The sequence below is a fragment of the Bison bison genome, unplaced genomic scaffold (genome assembly GCF_000754665.1).
Source record: "Bison bison bison isolate TAMUID 2011002044 unplaced genomic scaffold, Bison_UMD1.0 scf7180017864145, whole genome shotgun sequence".
Lineage (NCBI taxonomy): Eukaryota > Metazoa > Chordata > Mammalia > Artiodactyla > Bovidae > Bison > Bison bison.
This window is the reverse complement of record NW_011494717.1, coordinates 7,245,878-7,265,757: the sequence shown is the minus strand read 5'-3', so window position 1 is coordinate 7,265,757 and position 19,880 is coordinate 7,245,878. Positions and strand designations below refer to the sequence as shown.

Genomic DNA, 19,880 nt, shown 5'->3' with positions numbered 1-19,880 from the left:
ATGGCCGTGGAAGGGGGCAAGAGAGATCGGGTGACAGACAGAGGTGGCCAGCCAGAGCTGCTTGGCACCCTCGGCAGCGTCTGTCCCCTTCAGCACTGCCGAGGGCATACCCGGAAGTTCGGGAGCTTGGGTCCCACGGGCGGCAGGGGCCGGCAGAGGCCAGGTCCATCCAGGGGCGGCGAGACCTGTCTCCCAGAACTGGCTCTCTGGCCAGCTCTCTGCACCGCGGGCGCCGCCTCCCACATCCTTGAAGCCGGCACAAGGCAGCCAGTGAGCGTCTCCCCGCAATTCCGTACCGGCTTCCCGCATAAAACTCCCCAGTACAACCTGCTTTTGTTAATTCTGCAAATGCTGTCACACGACCACCTCCACCAACACCTCCTGTCTCCTCGGCACCAAGGGAGACTCGCTTTCCCCAAAACCCATCTGCTTCGGATCCCCGGAGCCCCGCCGCACCCCGACGGACCACCGCCCACTCGCCCCAGAGCCCTCAAACAAGCGGCCCGAAGGACCATAAAGACCCCTGGGTCTCCGGTCCTGAGCATCTTTGTCCTCCCAACGCAGGCGCGCGCACACGGAGCGACAGAAAGAGCCCAGCCGGGCACCGAGTCCGCACACTCTGGCCTCGCTGGGGCCCCGCAGAGGGACAATGGTCCGCGTCCTGCAAGTTTGCCAGCCCGGAGGCAGAGAGCCCTCCTTACCGTACATCTTGGCGGGGCGAGCGCCTCCCCGGAGGCCGCGTCGCTTGCAGCCAGCCCCCGGCGGCGCCGGCCTTTCATTCACAGCCGGGTTGGCGGATGTCGGCGGGCGGCGGAGGCCCGGGCGGGGCGAGAGCCGGACCGGGTTCGGGAGCGAGAGCAGGGGCCCGACGCGCGAGGGCAGGGGACTGGAGCCGCGCGCCCATTCAGCAGCCCGGGCTGAGCGCGGCCGGCCTCCGCTCGGGTTTCTGGGCTGGGCTGCGCCGAGAGGGGCGGGGGCTATGCTAATATTGCCCCTCCCCCCGGGCTCAGTCACTGCCTGGCTGCCCCGCCCACACCCCACCCCGCCCCGCCCCCTGCAATTCCCACCCTCCTAGAAACCCAGATCCCTAGAAGCACCTTTCCTAGGCTGTCGCCCCCAGGTGCTGGGTGGAGCGTTTTCCAGCGGCAGCGTCCCCTACGGGAAGTGACCCGCCCTGCTCCGGTTGGAATGCTTAGGCCGAAAGCTAAGATCTGTCGTAACGTGCGGGGGCCCCGAGGGTCAGTAGGGGTGCTGGAAACTGCAGATGTAGCCCCTCCCCCAAATTTATCCAGAATGCATTGGCTAAGCCAGGGGGCGCCAGGAAGAGGAATTAGGGGGGAGTATCACCCCCTCCCTTGGCCCCCTTAATAAACCCCCGTTCCCTAATCAAGCCCTTAGCTATTACCCTCCCAGCCACTCTCTGGTCAAGTGCTCACTACCAAATCGCGTCCTTCCTGGGCCAGGAATGCAAGAAATGCACCCCGTCCTACCCCTCAAGCGCTGCAGGAAGTCACTTGCTCTTCCTCTCCCGGATTCACACGGTTAATTCACATGCTCCGTGTCCAGGATACTCTCTACCTGTGCCCCAGGGATCACTCTCTGGACTCAGACACAGAGGGGCAGAAGGCTCATGCCAATAGCCTGAAGACAAATTCTAGCCTAACTCAGGGCTTCCCTAAGGCTTCTCACCCAGCCTCCATTTCACATCTACCGCATGGTTGAAGGGGCTTGTCCTCAAAATTCTGCTAGTAGAAGTTCCCCTGATGCTGGGAAAGATTGAAGGCAGGAGGAGAAGGGGATGACGGAGATGGCGTCACCGACTCAATGGACATGAATTTGAGGAAGCTCAGGCAGTTGGTGAAGGACAGGGAAGTCTGGTGTGCTGCTGTTCATGGGGTCCCAAAGAATCGGACACTACTGAGCGACTGAACAGTAACAACAGAAGTTAAGGAGGAGAGACCCTTAAAGATCCGTTGGATCATTGAAAGAGCAAGAGAGTTCCAGAAAAACATCTACTTCTGCTTTATTGACTATGCCAAAGCCTTTGACTGTGTGGATCACAACAAACCGTGGAAAATTCTTAAAGAGATGGGAATACCAGACCACCTGATCTGCCTCCTGAAAAATCTGTATGCAAGTCAAGAACCAATAGTTAGAACTGGACATGAAGTGACAGACTGATTCCAAATCAGGAAAGGAGTATGTCAAGGCTGTATATTATCACCGGCTTATTTAACTTATATGCAGAGTACATCATGCAAAATGCCAGCCTGGATGAAGCACAAACTGGAATCAAGATTGCCAGGAGAGATATCAATAACCTCAGATACACAGATGACACCACCCTTATAACAGAGAATGAAGAAGAACTAAAGAGCCTCTTGATGAAAGTGAAAGAGAAGAGTGAAAAAGTTGGCTTAAAACTCAATATTCAGAAAACTAAGATCATGGCATCCAGTCCCATCTCTTCATGGCAAATAGATAGGAAAACAATGGAAACAGTGACAGACTTTCTTTTTTTGGGCTCTAAAATCACTGCAGATGGTGACCACAGCCATGAAATTAAAAGACGCTTACTCCTTGGAAGAAAAGTTTTGATCAACCTAGACAGCATATTAAAAAGCAGAGACATTACTTTGCCAGCAAAGGTCCATCTAGTCAAGGCTATGGTTGTTTCAGTAGTCATGTATGGATGTGAGAGTTGAACTACAAAGAAAGCTGAGCACTGAAGAATTGATGCTTTTGAACTGTGGTGCTGCAAGATTCTTGAGAGTCCCTTGGACTGCAAGGAGATCCAACCAGTTCACCCTAAAGGAAATCAGTCCTGAATATTCATTGGAAGGACTGATGTTGAAGCTGAAAGTCCAATACTTTGGCCACCTGATGTGAAGAACTGACTCATTTGAAAAGCCCCTGATGCTGGGAGATTGAAGGAAGGAGGAGAAGGGGACAACAGAGGATGAAATGGTTGGATGGCATCACTTACTCAATGGACATGAGTTTAAGTAAACTTTGGGAGTTGGTGATGGACAGGGAGGCCTGGTGTACTGCGGCTCACGGAGTTGCAAAGAGTCAGACACGACTGAGTGACTGAACTGAACTGAACTGAGATAGCATGTTGAAAAGCAGAGACATTACTTTGCTGACAAATGTCTGTGTAGTCAAAGCTATGGTTTTTCCAGTAGTCATGTATGGATGTGAGAGTTGGATTCTAAAGAAAGCTGAGCACCAAAGAATTGATGCTTTTGAATTGTGGTGGAGAAGACTCTTGAGAGCCCCTTGGACTGCAAGGAGATCAAACCACTCCATCCTAAAGGAAATCAGTCCTGAGTATTCATTGGAAGGACTGATGCTGAAGCTGAAACTCCAATATTTCGGCCATCTGATGCGAAGAACTGACTCATTGGAAAAGACCCTGATGCTGGGAAAGATTGAAGGCAGGAGGTGAAGGGGATGACAGAGGATGAGATGGTTGGATGGCATCACCGACTTGATGGACATGAGTTTGAGTAGGCTCGCTGGTGATGGACAGGGAAGCCTGGCATGTTGCCATCCATGGGGTCGCAAAGAGTTGGACATGACTGAGTGACTGAACTGAACTGACCCTTAAAGATGATAGCATGTCTCTAATTTTAGTGAAGAGGAACCTGAGGCTGTGAGAGGTTAATTGTGTTCTTTTCCTTGGTACACTGAGCTATGTGTCCATAGGCCAGTTATCTCCCTCTCTGAGCCTCAGCTTCCTACAGGGCTGTTAGAAATTTAATATAAAACCTACATAAGTACACACTGGCACTCATGTATACCTTTTCTTTCCTTTTTCACCCAAGGCAGAGACAGAGCCAGGGAGAGAATCCAGGTCACTGGACTCTTGGAACAGTGCTCTCTGTTGTATCCCAAACCCATGCTTCCCATTCCTCTATGGCCTCACCACCCTCTCCCACTCCCTTGATATTTCCAAGTTTTGTACCTGTCCCTTTGTCTCTTTACCTCTCTTAGCAGCACATGCAAGTTTTAGGGGCCCCATGGGAAATTCTGAGAAGGTTCCTGGAGCTCACATTTAACGGAGACCCTCAGGTGGCTCAAAGAAGCTCATCTTCTGTTGTTCAGTTCTAGGATCAGGTCAGGTGACTTTGAGATTTACTGAGAGTCACTTATGCCCTTGAACCAGGGCAGAAGCAAGAGAATGGAGTCTAGCTTGGTCTGAACACACAGAGAGACTCCTGCCCCTGCAATCTGTGCAGCACAAAATATATTCATTAAACACTGGTGTCCGCATCACAGTGGGAAACGCAGTGTCTGCCTTTAGAGTGAAATCTCTAGCAGAAATGACAAGACAAATGCTGATACAATATTACATGACAAGGAAGAACATGGTAAATTGTGCATAAGAAGACAGATCTCATTTAGACATATAGCACAGACCTTATTTAGACTTTACAATATAGACCCTATTTAGGCCTTCAGGCTAATTCATTCTTTTAATCAAATATTTACTGATAACTCTGTTTTATCTGTTTTATACAGTGGAAAGTGCTTAGGAGAGGGGAGACATGCAAAAATAATAATAAAATGTAGTAATTACTATGGTGAAGATCCATAGAGGAAGCAGAGTAGAGCTTCAGGAAGGAAAAAACATTCACGATGGGCTTTGAGGAATGGGTAGGATATTAGATGTGGAGATAATGTAAACATTAATAATTTCAGCCAGAGGGACAACAGTTTGCAAAGGTCAAGATGGTAGAGGGGAGAGAGAATGTGAGACACAGCCTGGAGTTTCATCTGATTGGAACAGAGTTAAGGATGAGGAACAGAAGTAGGAAAGGAGGGGAATTCCCTAGCTGTCTAGTGGTTAGGGCTCTGCACTCTCACTGCTCTCACTGTTCAAGTTCAATCCCTGGTCTGAGAACTAAATACCCACAAGCTGCTAAGTAGGAAGGGAGGCAAGAAAGGTGGTCTGGGGCCTTAAGCACCCAATCCAAAGGTTTCCCTGTTAGATCGAAGACTGGCAGACTTAACAATTAAATTTGAATATTGAATAAATAAGGAATAATTTTTAGTGTATGTCTCATGAAATATGGGAGACATGTTATATTAAAAAATTTTTTTATCTGAAATCTAGATTCAACCTATATTTTATCTGGCAACTTTAGTTGGTACCATCCTTTGCGAAAGTGATTCTGGATTCTTATAACTGAACCAGGTCTGGAGTGGTCCTCACCCTCCCCTCAACCTGTATTCCCAATTAGATCCCATTGGTATGTGGCCCCTAAGGGCCCAGGGATAGAGTCACTCTGGCCAGCCTGCACCCTTTGCCGGGGTGCTTTGGCCTGAGCAATCAGGTCCCTCTGGGTCCATACATTCAGTGGTGAAGGAATCTGGCCCATACCCAGCTTCTCTGAAGTATAATCAAGATGTTTAGATAAAATATGTGCAAAAGATGGTGGTGTAGAAGGCTAGGGTAGTGATGTTACATCCAAGGAAGCTGGAACACAATCTTCCAGCTCACAGGTCAAAACAGAAGAGCAAGGACTTCCCTGGCGGTCCAGTGGTTAAGAATCCACCTTCCATTGCAGGGGATGCAGGTTCAATCCTGTGCCCCCTCTCCTCAATTTAACTGGCATTTGCTCCTCCTCTTCATCTGTATTTCCCTCCCTCATTACTTGCGTTTGGACTGGAGAAGGTCTTGGGCTGAACAGACCAAAGCAGTTGCTCTACTTTCCACCCCATTCCTGGGCCAACAGCAGTGCACCTGCTGTGGCAGCCACTGCCTTCAGAGCCCAGGACCCTCCTGGGACTGGTTGGGTCAGGCCAGAGGAACTTGCCTTAGAAAAGCTTATTATTCTTTGGCCAAACTTGCCCTGATTAGCACAGTCACTCTGAACAATGTCCTTTGTTGCAGCAGCTCAAAGGATCCCCTCTGCCGTGAGCAAGCACCACAATTCCCAGTTTCCTTTTGAACCAGAGACTAAATTGCCCTTCGTAACAGAGAAAGGCAGGCTTAGAAGCAGGAAGCAGTCTCCCACCATCACACAAAACACAGGTCCCTCACTTGTACCCAGGATTCCATGCCAACAGGCCGATTCTTTAGTCCAAGCTTCGGCTTTCTGAATCTCCAGCCTCCCACGGCCCTCCCTCCCCACCCCCACTCCTCAACTCATCCAAGTCTGCGCAGAAGCTTCTCATCTCCCCATCAGTCACACAACTGCAGCAGATCTTGCTTGGGTACCAGCCTTGAGCGGCCAACAGCTTTAAAGGGCCTTCCAGAGGGATGCAAGAGGGAAGAAAGTGACAGCTCCAGGGAATTCATCTTCAGGGAAAATATGTCAGGAGACCCAGTGAAGGGCTGAAGGAGAACCGGAGGGGAGAATGGGTCCCTGAGACACCAGGTAGCTGATTTGCTGTGAGGCTTGAAATAGTCAGGATTCCTGACTCCAGGCCTGGTGACTTGAACCCCTGGCACCTCTCCCTTAAAGCGGGTACCTTGACCTACTTCTCAGAAGCCGCTGGGAAAGAGCAGCCTATAAAAACTATAGCCAAATACAGTAGCAGATAAGTATCCGAGGGCTGAGACGGCATCTCCACAACACAGGACATCTCAGGAGCTGGTTCAGGGGAACATGTTCTTGGCCAGATCCCTGAGAGCTGCTTTGGCTTGAAGAGGGGTCTAGAGGGGGCACAGAGCTGCCTGCTGCTGGGAGAGCAAGACCTGAGTGTCTAGGGTGGAGAAGGCTACTGCAGACAGATTTTTACCTCCTCTAAGCCAGAGTTCACCAGGGAGTTTGTGAAGTTTGAGATATTGATTATTGACAAGCTGAGGTTTAAAAGTACTGAGTCAGATCTCCGGCCACCATCCTCCTCTCTGCCTTTTGTTTACCCTGTGTTTACTCTCCAGACAGGTCAGGCTCCCTTCATTGGCTGCGACTCCCTATGGTCCCTGGAGAAGAGTTTCCTCTTCTACTTGAAGCTCAAATCCATGTCCATGTTGCTTCCAGTTAAGAAGTTCAAGCTTTATCACGCCCTTAGCCTGACTCTTCATCCTTGCACTCTCTCCTTGGTCCCAGCTGTCGGGAGGCACCTACTCCCCACTAATTACCTCCTATCCCCAAGTGTGATCCTTGCCCTCACAGGGAGACCCAAGCCCACCCACACTCTGAATGACTTGAAAGCCCATATTGTGTCATTTTCATTTATTGATAGATGTGACTTAGAAAAGAAAACACAGGAAAATGCACAGCTGGGGAAAGGAAAAAACATATAGTTGGCCAGATAGATGATCTCAGAAGATCAAATCTGGCTTTCCAGGCCATGGCTAAGGAGAACTGCATCAAACAAACCACAGCCAGAAGGAACAGGCTTGACCAGAGGCTGGCCAACCTGAGATATTGAGCTGGCTAAAGAGTGGTTTAAATGAAATTGGGTGAGAGGGAGAAAAACACCTCCAGAAAGTTACAAACCTGGCTACTGGGGAAGAAAATAGAAGATGATGCTGAACTCTAAGACCTGAAAAGTGGCACTGGGGGAGGAAGAGCCCTAGGACCTCAACGGAGCCAGATGCCAACACTCCGAGGAAGTTACCCTGGCCAGTCTGAGCCAAACCCTGGCTCCTTGGCCGTGTCTTTTCACTGCCTCGCAGTGGCTGTGGACCTTGAAACCACCCCTCATTCTCCCCCAAATAATGCTGGTTTACTTGCTTAGCTTTTGCCAGCCCTGAAGTTAGAAATCCCTGGCTCCTTTTCCACTCCCTGGACTCGAGGCCACAAGACTCCTCTGATAATCAGTCCAATTATCAGCTTCTAAATCTCTAGCCCAGTTTTCTCTTTGCTGGCTCAGGGATGACAGCTCATTTTAGTCTCATGACAGGATGCTTAGCAATTCTCAGGCGAAAATAATGGAGAAGCTCAGATATCTATTAATATATACCAACACGCATGTAACCAAAAAAGTCAATTTGATTTTGAACCTGTTAATATCTGATGCCTGTTAGGTCAGGATGACTTGTGTTCTAATTTACAGAACATACATTTATCGAGAGCCTATTACATGCAAGAGATTCTGTAAGATGCAGTGAGGAGAGAGAACTAAGAACATCCTTGCCATCCAGAAAAGTGACAGTCTAGGAGAGTAGGTAAGTGAAGACAGAAAAATGACATGTCAGAGGAGAGATAAAAATAGTCCTAGGATGTAGACTCTGAAAGCTACGGAATGCAGCTTTAAAAAATTAAAGAAAACACAAATAAATAGAAAGACATCCATATTCATGGATTGGAAGATTGAATATTGTTAAGATGTCCAGGGACTTCCTTGGTCGTGCAGTGGCTAAGACTCTGCACTCCCAATGCAGGGGGTCTGGGTTCAATTCATGGTCAGGGAACTGGATCCCACAGGCTACAACTAATAGTTTGCATGCGGCAACCCAAGATCCCACATGTAGGATCCCAAGATCCTACAATGAAGATAGAAGAACCAGTGTGCCACAACTAAGACCCAGTACAGTTAAATAAGTTTAAAAACAGAAAAAATGTCCATAGTATCTAAAATGACCTTCAGATGCAATGCAATCCCTATTAAAATTCCAATGGCATTTTTCTCAGAGGGAAAAAAAACCCTAAAATTCTTGAGATGTGTGTGCTAAGTCGCATTCAGTCATGTCTAACTCTTTGCAACTTCATGGACTGTAGCCCGCCAAGCTCCTCTGTCCATGGGACTCTCCAGACAAAAATACTGGAGTGTGTAGCCATGCCCTTCTCCAGGGGATCTTCCTGACCTAGGGATCAAACTCAAATCTACCTGAATTGCAGGCACATTCTTTATTGTCTGAGCCACCCTGGGAAGCTCAAATAAATATTACAAAAAAAAAATATATATATATATATATATAGTGAAAAGCTGGATCCACCACCTGAAGGCTGTGGAGGCTGCAAAACCCAGGAGCTATTCCTCCTGCTGAGGTTGATGCCCTTGAAGGTGGTGGTAGAGGTCATGGCACTGAGAAGCAATGCAGGCTGGCATGGGAGCCAGGCACTGGAAGGGTCTGATCGAAGGGTAGAGAACAGTTTCATACCCCAGAGCCAGTGACCACTGCAGGAGCCTCTGCCTGAATCAAATGTTTTCGACTCGAGTCTGGTTTTTAAATTTTTGAATTTTATTTTTAAAAATATATTTTAAGTCAAATGAGATCCCACTAGTTAATTATTTATTTTGGTACTGAGGACCCATGGTTAAAAACAAAACAAAACAAAACCATGAAGGTGTGAAACTTCTGATTATCATGCTGACCTTGCTGCCCTAGATGGAAATTATGTCCCGTATCACTAGCAATTAAGCATCAACATACATCCTCTGCTGAGCCAGGATCTGTCCATTGTAATTGAAATAAGGGGGGAGGGAGCTTTGCCATAGATATCACAGGCATTCCTGGCTTACTTAGAATAGCCACTAAAGCACTCTCTAAGGCTTCCTTCATGAGCATTCTCTGGGCTACCTTAGAGACACAGAAAGAGGACATGATAAATGCACTCTGATATTTCTGTCTTTCAAGGTCTTTGAATTTCGTTCTCAACTTTATACCCTACTACACCTCAGCTTTGTTTAGTGTTTTCTACTGTGACTAGGTTTTAGGCAACCCACCAAGAAAATATTTAGAAACACTTCCAACTACTCAAGCCAACAAGTTAAATTCAAATTTCTAGCAAATACATTCTTGTCGATAAATTCAGCCTGAATCTAAAATTTTGGGTTTTTTCCTCTTTAGAAAATCCATCCCCATGTGTGTTTCCCCTGTTTTCTTGTAAATTAGCACGTCTCGGTGTGTGGATGCTTGTGTGTGTGTGCACCTTGTCTACAGTATGTGCTGATCAGTAATCCCAGGTTATCCTTTATAATTGGCCTCCCTGAGCGTGCTGGTACCTAATTTTAGTCAAATGTTTGGAGTTAATGAGGAGGGAAGGGAGTAGAGAATAAGGATAATCGGCTTCCTTCTGCTCAATAACTCCCTTTGGTGACACTTCACATAAAGCAATAATAGCCTCATTAAAAAAGGGGTAGATTGTGCTTGGACTGGTGATGTGCCCAGTGAGGTTTAGGGGCACAAGGGTCCATGAGTTCTTCAAACATTCACATGGATCCCCACTGTAGTTCTTGAGGGGCAGCACTTTCTTGATCAGTGCCCATTCACATAAGTGACCTGATGAGGCTGTGGACTCAGTGGACTTGGTCATTTGACAACTCATGGAGTTTGGCTTTCAGTTACCTCTGTTCTGTGAGAAATGAGTTTCTTTTTTGGCACAGTCTTAGAAAATGTTACCATTTCTATTATGATCTGAAAATCTAAGAATTTGAGCTTGTCATTTATTTTTATTTAAGTAAACTAGATCCAACAGAAAAAGTGACACCATCCACGATCCTTTAATTCTTTCTGACTTTCCTGTAGTTTGGCAGGAGCAAATAGTTGCTTCTAAATGAGCAACAATCAAAGACTTTATTTATCTTTTAATTTTTCTACCACGGTATGTCATGGACATATCATCTCTATGCTGTATACTAACATAACGTTTATTGCTCTCGGTCTTAAGTAACCAGCCAGCATAGTCCCTTTCCCACCCATTTCCCCAAGGTCCTGTTGCCTACAACCGTCTTCCAGCACCAATTTCTCTGTGTTAGTCAAGGCTCTTGGTCCAAATAGCATATACTAACTCTGGCTAATTAGGCAGAAAAGAAATTCATTGGAATGGTATAGGATCACAGAGTCAATGGGAAGCTCAAAATAAAAATCTAGCCAGGAACCAAGAGAGATGGAGCATCCAAATACAGTCAAGGTTATGCCACCAGAATAAGGCCACCGTCATTGGCACCACACCGCTGGCTGCCGTCACTGTTGGTGTCACAAAGGATGCCCCCTCCCCATATTAATACTCTACACTTCTCTACTATTGCAACAATAGAAGTCTCTCCTTTCCTGTCTTCACATCCCTCCCTCAATATTAAAAATCCTGTGCAGTAGCATCTGACTCATCAAACTGAGATCACATGCTAATACCTTTGGTAGAGAACAAGAGCTGTCCCCTTTGGTTTCTGCAGTGGGAGGTGGAGTTCTGTCTCCCACATCTTTTGGGTTTTTTTTTCGGCTGTATCGTGAAGCATGTAGAATTTTATTCCCTAACTAGGGATTGAACTTGTGCCCCCTGCACTGCGAGCATTGTGTCCTAACCACTGGACCACCAGGGAAGCCCTCTCACATCTTTTGGATTCCTTTAAATGAGAAGGGTGTTTGAATGCTAGTGGTCCCACTGCATTCATCCCAGAAAAAGTCTACTGTAATCCTTAAACAGAAAGGATTTAGAAAGGATTGCAAAGAAAGAATTAAAGCAACATAATTGATTAAAGCTATTTATTTTAATATATTTAATTTTTTAAAATTTATTCAAAACTGATAATTAAAACTTTCCATGTCTAGACAAATTTCTTCCTAAGATGTTAAGAAGACAGACTTGGAAAGTGGATTACAGAGTAACTATTGATAAACCTTAAAAATTCATGAGAAACTAGAGAGGACTTGAAACAGGGTTGACCTTGTATGAAAGGAAAGAGTAACTTCTGCTAATTACCAGCTTGGTGGTGAATATTGACAATTAATAGAATCCCCTGGTTAAACAGAGTTGCTTGCTGTGAACACCTAGAAAGTAATTAAATGAACAGTTGGAGCCAGTATGAGTTTGTTAAGGACAAATCAGAGTAAATGTTTTTCTTTCCTTTTTGAATCAATTAACAGATTTGTAGACCATTGGTGGAAATAGGAGGTTGTTATAAAGATTGTTAACTTTAGAGTTAAAAATACCTTTAATTTGCTTTTAGTATAAAAGTAAAATATGAACATTATAGAAAAGGTAGATAGAGTTTTCTAGTTTAATAACCCCAACTATTATGTGCTTCCTTCCCACTGAAAAACACTAAAATTACAATAAAGGAACAAGAAAGATGAAAATTCATAAAGATAAAGTGATTAGGAGAGAAGATAAAAAGAGCAGTAATGACAACAAATGCTTGGAAGGTGAAAAATAAATGGATGAGTGGTAACTGATTTGGCAGAGAAAAAAAAAAGCTGAAAGCAGGTGCATACTGAAGGTGCCAAAGGAAGAAAGACGATTTGGGCAGCAGAACCCCAGAAAGGCTCAGGAAAAGGCAATATGAACCTCAGACGTAAGTAGTAGAGTTAAAAACAGAAGAACCAGGTATAAGCCCCGCCTGTTTACATTTCTAATCATCATCTTAGTGAGTTGCTTTTAAATATAAGCTAAACAGTCAATCAGACCTTTAAGAAAAGCATCTAACATGAAGGACAGAGAACAAAACACAAAGCAAATAAACAGTAAAAAGGACTTGTAGGATATAGAGACAGAAGAAAACTTTACATTTTATATCACCAAAGAGAGAAGATTCTATATCCATGAAAGATGACTTATTTTACACAGCATTTGTAGAACCATATGAATTTACTATACAGGCAAGAAGCAGCCAACTGGGAAGCTCCCACATGTAAGAGCACTGTTGTTTTATTTTGTTTTACGTATTGGCATTTTTAAAGTGTCTTTAACTTTTTTAAGGATTTTAGAGTTAGATTATTTTTTAATTACAAGCAACAGAAACTAACCCTGGATAACATAAGCAAAAACGCAGTTCATTAGAAGGTAACAGGTAGTTCACGACATCAAAAGCGTAGGTGACAAATCAGAATCAGAAAGGGCAGAAGCCAAGGGTGCTCTGGGCTCCTGGCAGCAGAAATTAAGAGCCATTTGGATCAGGGCATGCCTGCTATGATGCATCTGTTCCAACTTTTCTTTGGTGCTAGAAGACAGAGCCAGCTCCCCTGTCCTAAGTTAGGCCAGGTATACACCCTCTGGCTAGGGAAGCAAAAGATACTGTATTAGATAGTTTCACCAAAGGTACCCCAGTGAGAAAGGGAAATTTCCCCCTAAGAAAGTCAGTGATATAATCAGAAGAGGGAATAAAAATCAGAGTGAAAACCACACCAGATTTCTACAATATCTATGGCTAAAAATAAGTTTGGAAACTATGAATCTGCAGAATTCTATTTTTTTGTTTTGCAATAGTAAAGAGTAGTCCATTGAAAGTATGTACAAAAAAAAATGTATTTATCAATGACCTCTTATTGGACTTTAAGGTTGTTTTCTATTTTTTGCTTTATAAACAGTGCCTCAGCAAACTTCCTTAGAGCCCAATTTTTGCAGACATCTTTATTAAGGAGTGGTCATTTTGGTCATCTTTATAGAACATTTATAGACAAGTTGGGAACTTGTAGGCTGAGTGGATTACATATGAAAAATGCTGCTGTTCATTGATACTGATTCACAGAGACTTTACTAAAGTTATGTTGATTTTTCCTTGGCCTTTTTCTATTCAATAACTTATAAAAATAATTTTAAAGAGGAGAAGTATTAATATTTATTTATTTATCTGATTGCATTGGGTCTGAGTTGCAGCACATGGGAACTTTGCTGTGTCATGCCAGATCTTTCGTTGCAGTGCTTGGGGTCAATGGTTGTGACATTCAGCAGTTGTGGCACACTGGCTTAGTTGCTCTGTGGCATAGTGGGGATCTTAGTTCCCCTACCAGGGATCAAACTCACATCCTCTGCATTGCAAGGTGGATTCTTAACTACTGGACCACCAGGAAAGTCTCTTCTGTTCAACAGCTTTATGGATGATTTAAATATAACATTAAAAGACATACTTAACTTACAGACGAGGTAGATCTAAGAATAATAACAAATATAGTAGAATGTTATCAAACTTCAAAATTATCTGTATGAGCTAAAACACTTGGTCCAAACAAACAAAATTAAAACTTACAGGAACAATTTTTAAAGTTCTGTATTTGCTTAAAAAAAAATCAACTGTCCAGAGACAGAAAGGGTAAGTGCTATTTGGACAGAAATTCACACAGAAAGGTCTGAAGGTTTTGTCAAATGCAAAGTCAATATAACTCAACAGTATGGTATAGCTGCTAAAAAACAAAAACTATCCAAGTGTAATCTTAGATTATATTGAAATTAGTAAAAATCTAGATCTTGTATGGTATTAGCCCCTTGTAACTTTTGCCATGTCAGACTAAATAGAGTTTGGGGTTTAATTTTGACTGGTTGCATCTCAGAAGACTGCATTGACTGGTTTGATACAAGATCAAACCAGTCAATCCTAAAGGAAATCAATCCTGAATATTCATTGGAGGGACTGAGGCTAAGGCTGAAGCTCCAGTACTTTGGCCACCTGATGCAAAGAGCTGACTCACTGGGAAAAAACCCTGATGCTGGAAAAGATTGAAGGCAGGAGGAGACGAGGATGACAGAGAATGAGATGGTTGGATGACATTGCCGACTCAATGGATGTGAGTTTGAGCAAGCTCCAGGAGATGGTGAAGGACAGAGAAGCTTGGTGTGCTGCAGTCCATGGGGTCACAAAGAGTCTGGCATGACTGAGCAACTGAAAAGAACACACCTCAGAAGAGATATTAACAAAATGGAGTGCATTCAGAGAAAGGCATCTGAAAACTATAACTTGCTGGGTGTTTACTATGTACTAGGTGCCACGCTGAAAACATTTAAAAACTTATGAAACAGGCGTAAATGTATACCTATTTTACAGATGGGAAAACTGAGTCATAGGAAGTTAAATATCTTCCTCAAGTTTACACAACTGAAAACTGGGACTGAAACCCAGTAGTACAACCCTAGAGACATCTGTCAACCACCCCACTCACTTCTCTATTTTGTAAAGCAAAATAAACACCCCCACAATGTAAGTGTGATTTGAGAGACTCTGGGCTGATCCTCTGCAGAGAAACATTTCACTGGTTAGTTGGACAGTACAAACAGACTGATGCACTTGACTTTTATAGTTCTTTTACGTCTAAATTTAAATATCTAAATATTTCACAAATTGAAAGTCAGCTGAGAAAAGATTTTGATAAAAGGGAGAATTGCCCATGGGTGCTAGACAGAATTGATTCATTCAACAACTGTTTATTGAGTACTGCAATGTACTTGACAACGTGGTAGGCCCTGGTAACAGAATGTTGAAAAAGGCTATTATTTCTTTGCCCTGGAAGAGGTAACCTCCAATAAACGACTGAAAAATAGAATAAGTGATATTAACAAGTGTAGCTGATGAATAAGGAAAGAAGAGGAACTATGGGATCATATAGTAGGGAAACCTTCCCCAGTCTAGTGGGGTCGAAGTTTGGGGGTGGGTGTGTATTTCCTTGGGAAGTGAAGGCCAAGTTGAAACTTGAAGAATTAATCAAGATTTTTCCCAGAGAAAGGGATGGAAAATGAAAGAATTTTCCAGCAAGCAGAGCTGTTCAGATAATTCCAGTAAGAGACAATGATGGCTGCAGGGTGAAAAGAGAATGGATTTTCTAAAGAATGTCATGCATACCATCAATCAATACTTGAGATTATTTCAAGTGCTTCAGAGATATATACATCCTTTTTACTAGTTGTGTGTTTTTTTTAATATATATTATAAAAATATATACGGGCTTCTCAGGTGGGGCTAGTGGTAAAGAACCCGCCTGCCAATGACTGGAGAATATGCATGGGCAGAGGAGCCTGGAGGGCTACAGTTCACGGGGTCTCAAAGACTTGAACACCACTAAATGGACTTAGCACACACGCACAGAAAAATATATAAGTAGCATATCAAGCCTGTGATTACCCAGATAGGATTGTTTAAGATGAAACTTAGGATGGTTAAGACACTTGAATTTTAAAAAGAAAGTGAATTAAAATTATTAAACAAGGAGTGGTACTTGTGGCATTGTATTTAGACAGCACTTGGTGGGGAGCTAGGCGGCAGAGTTAGCTGGGTGTACCACATGGCCCGGGGTCAGCCCCGCCAGTAACAGTCCTGTCCTGCCTCCCCTTCCCCCACCTCCTGGACTCTCTCTTCGCAATGTTTGCCCCAGGTCTTGCCCTCCTTTGTCTTGTTCTTGCTATTTCTCTCTCTGCTCCTGTGTGAAGAGCTTTCTCTCACCATCTCCTTATCATTGGGTTTTACAGCCCTCTAATTCAGACTGTTAATATGAGTTTCTCCTTTTTTATATAAAAAATTTTACCCCTTTATCTTAAAGTTTTATAGATGTGTTTATATAAACACAGCGGTAAACAATTGTCTGGTAGTTTCCACACTCCTCCCACCACCCCCGACTCCTGTTCTCAAGCCCACCTGTAGCTCCCAGTCCTTCCAGCATCATTGTGAATTCTCATCCCAGGATGTGCTATCGACACCTTAGCAGAATTAGACCTCAGTTCCAGCAGTGATAACCTACTGCATTCAGATGGAGCACAGCTGAGCAGGATGACTGGGTCTGTGAATAAGGTTCAGTGTTTGAACATACTCTTTGCCCACTGCTGCTGGGACAAAGCATTCATCCAAATGCCACAACTCCATACTTCAACAAGGATGTAGAAGAGGGGCTGTGACACAAGCATGACATGCAACAGGGAATACTTAACATGCAAGAGACAGGCGACACACACAGAGTCACACTCCAGTGACCACAAAGATAACCTTCTGTGTGGAACCAGGATCTATCTCACGGCTCTAGCCTCAAGCCCGGGGAAATGTGCAATGCCTGGTTCAGGTTCAACATCAGGCAAGGGAGACAAGTGTGTCATTGCCATGGTCTGGAGCAAGCAGGTCTGAGTCCCAGAAACACGCTTCCCTTTCTCCTTTCTCCCTTCTCCCTGTGACCCACAGGCAGCTCTGGGAATAACCAGTTGTGGCCCCTAGGCACATGGTTTAAAGAACAGCCAGAGATTTATTCGGAGATATCATGGTGACTATTTTGGAACAAAGAAGGAAATGGGAAAGCAGAGGGCTGGTAGCAATATCCCTGGACACTGACCACCCACTCTCAGCCACACTCCTTATGGTGGAGGCCACATTCCTGGGATGTCCCAGGTTCCACTTCAACCTTGAACCAATGCTGTTTTGCTAATATCAGAGGATACATTGGTAGGACTTAGAGGGGTGATATGGAGGTTTCCAAGAGCAATAGAAATCACTGGGAAAGAGTCCATGAGTAAATTCTGTTACAATCCCTTTTTAAAAATTTATTTAGTTTTTAATTGAAGGATAATTGCTTTACTGAATTTTGTTTTTTTTGTCACACCTCGACATGAATCAGCCATAGGTATTCACATATCCCTTCCCTCTTGAGCCTCCCTCCTATCTCCCTCCCCATCTCACCCCTCTAGGTTGATACAGAGTCCCTGTTTGAGTTTCCTGAGACACACAGCAAGTTCTCATTGGCTATATATTTTACATATAGCTATTAACATCTAAAAATATATCAGATAGGGAATTCCCTGGCTGTCCAGTGGTTAGGACTCTATGCTTTTACTGCTGAGGGCCTGGTTCAATCCCTCATTGGAGAACTAAAATTCTACAAGCTAAGAAGAGCAGCAAAAAAATAAAATAAAATAAAATAATAATAATATAAAATATTGTAACTGAACAAAGTTTAAAAAAAGGAAGACCACAGAATGTGAAAATGATTCATGGAAAATACAATTCATTGAAGTTTACATTTCTAAAAAAGTCTAGATCTATGAAAATTTATATGGCTAATCCTTAGCTTCTATTGGGCAATTGGTCAGAGTAGAAAAGAAAAAGAATAGACTTTTATACACAGAAAAATAGATAGAGACCACTGATAGAAACTAGATAAACTATCTAACTCTAAACTATTGATAGAAATTAGGTAAATACCAAAAGCTTAGAGAATCTATTATATATTTATAGTATAGCAAAAGTGAAATAATAAAAGCCAGCATCAGTGAGATTCAAGTAAAGAATACAAAGGGAAAAAGCATTTGCACAATGATGTATTGATAGTATTACTTATGATACTTTAATAATTCAGAAACAACTCCTAAAGCTCTCACAATAAAGATATGGTTGAATAAGTGATGACATGTCAATAAAATGGAATATTATGTAGCCATTAAAAGAGTAAGGGTGATGGTCATTGAAATGGGTATATTTGGAAAAAACACAGGAAAACAAGGAATATGTAGGCAATAATTTCAAGTGAATGTGCACATTCTAAGGTGGGTTAGAAGTGATTTTAGACAGGTGTACTTGGTTTATGGGTTTCCTTTTCTGTAAAGATAAGTGCATAATAGAAAGTGTATATAGACATACATCATGTAAAAGATGAGGTGGGAATAATTTCTTTTTTCTCCTTGCTTCCCAGGGGAGCCATAAGGATGAATTAAGTGGTTTGAACTTCTTGGATGAAAATATTAAATGCTTGAATTGGTGAATGATTCAGGTACTTTCTTGGAGACATCAGAGAATATCCATCTGTCAACTGTTATGATGTTTTAATTTAATGACATTAAAAAACACATGATTAATTATATTGTTGTTTTTTAAAGATTCTAGAATGTATCCGCCCACATGACTCCCCCACCCCCTCCATCATATATACACATCCACAGTACATTAAAATTAGAACTTATTATTTGGCATTAGTAAGAAAGGAAGAGATGGAATCTCCAAAGTAGTTACCATATGTGCCTCCACACCTATCATATTTAATTCATTTCCTTACTCCTCCCACTTGGCTCTTCCCTGCTGTACACGCTCCACACACACACACATCCTACAAATTCCATGAACACCACCCAGAAGTGGGTTCTGTGGATCTGTTACCAACCAGGGTTCTTGAACTCCTTAATCAATAGAAACTGGTAAGACGCCAGATGAGAAATTCAGGCAAGTCTTTACTGGGACTCGTGCTAGAGCATGAGGAAGCAAAAACAGGAAATAGGTGCCCTTGCCTGCTCCCTGAGTTGGGCAGGGTAGGGGAAAGCTTCTCCCTTAAATGGGCTGCAGATAGGAGAAGAACCACGGGCTGGGCCAGAGGGTTGGCTTCGAAGGTCTGCCCACCCCTTCGGTAGTCCTGTATGCAGGTATGGTGCACAGTACCCTGTTCTGGCTCGCCGTACTTCAGAGTTGGCAGTTGGGTTTTTAGTCTTTTTGTATCTTGTTCATAATTTGCCCCAACTGTGTATGGACACAGTTACTTTTAGTCCCTTACACTTTTTTTGTAGTCTATTGCTTGAGGAGACATTTGTCCAGGTATAAGAACTGCAGCATAGGGTCCCAGGTTCCAGTTTCCAGCCTATCTCAGCTCTGCCATTAATGATATGATACCGAAAACTGAGAAATTCCAAGTCTCTTTCTTTCTTTGTCCTTTCCCTATCCGGGGTTTTCCCAGTACCAGTGGTAATGTAACAGGCCAGCCTTGCCTCAGAATCAGAAAATAATGGGCAGGGTTGCAAAATCATTCAGAAAACACTTTGTATGAAAACAGTGAATCTTTAATTATAGAGAAGATAATTATATCATTATCATATAATGATAAAAACATATTTAAACATTGAATTTTAACATTATATTTCTCAAAAACATAATGTGTTTCATTATATTGAAAGCTGTGAAAAATGAGGCTCCAAAATGACATCTGTAAAATGATGCTTGTAAAATTCTGCAAAAGAAACTACAGAATGGTGATCTGATCCATTCCCCGCTGAGAGAGTACTCAAGATACATTATTAAGAAATCAGAATACAAAATAATGTGTATGATAAGAGATCAATTTTGCAACATACATAGATATTCGTGCATTCAGAAAATTTAATAGTGACTGTCAGTGAAATGGTAGAATTGTAATTTAGATTTTCTTCTATAAAATTTCCCAGACTATAGAAGGAGATTTCTACTTTTCTCTCATAAGTGTGTGCTAGCTTTATCACAAGAAAAAAATAAGAAAAGTTATTAATAGAAAGCAATAC

The 19,880-nt window shown here is 43.2% G+C and overlaps 1 protein-coding gene across 3 annotated transcripts in view; it reads right to left on the bottom strand.

The window, feature by feature from the left end:
• EFR3B (EFR3 homolog B (S. cerevisiae)) overlaps positions 1 to 885 on the bottom strand; it is a 98,437-nt gene extending 97,552 nt beyond the window's left edge. For all 3 annotated transcript variants that reach the window (XM_010840569.1, XM_010840570.1, XM_010840571.1), the window contains exon 1: positions 702 to 885. In XM_010840569.1, coding sequence (XP_010838871.1) covers positions 702 to 708 — 7 coding nt within the window. In that variant the 5' untranslated portion in view covers positions 709 to 885. The remainder of the gene's footprint in view (positions 1 to 701) is intronic.
• Positions 886 to 19,880: the final 18,995 nt, after the last annotated feature.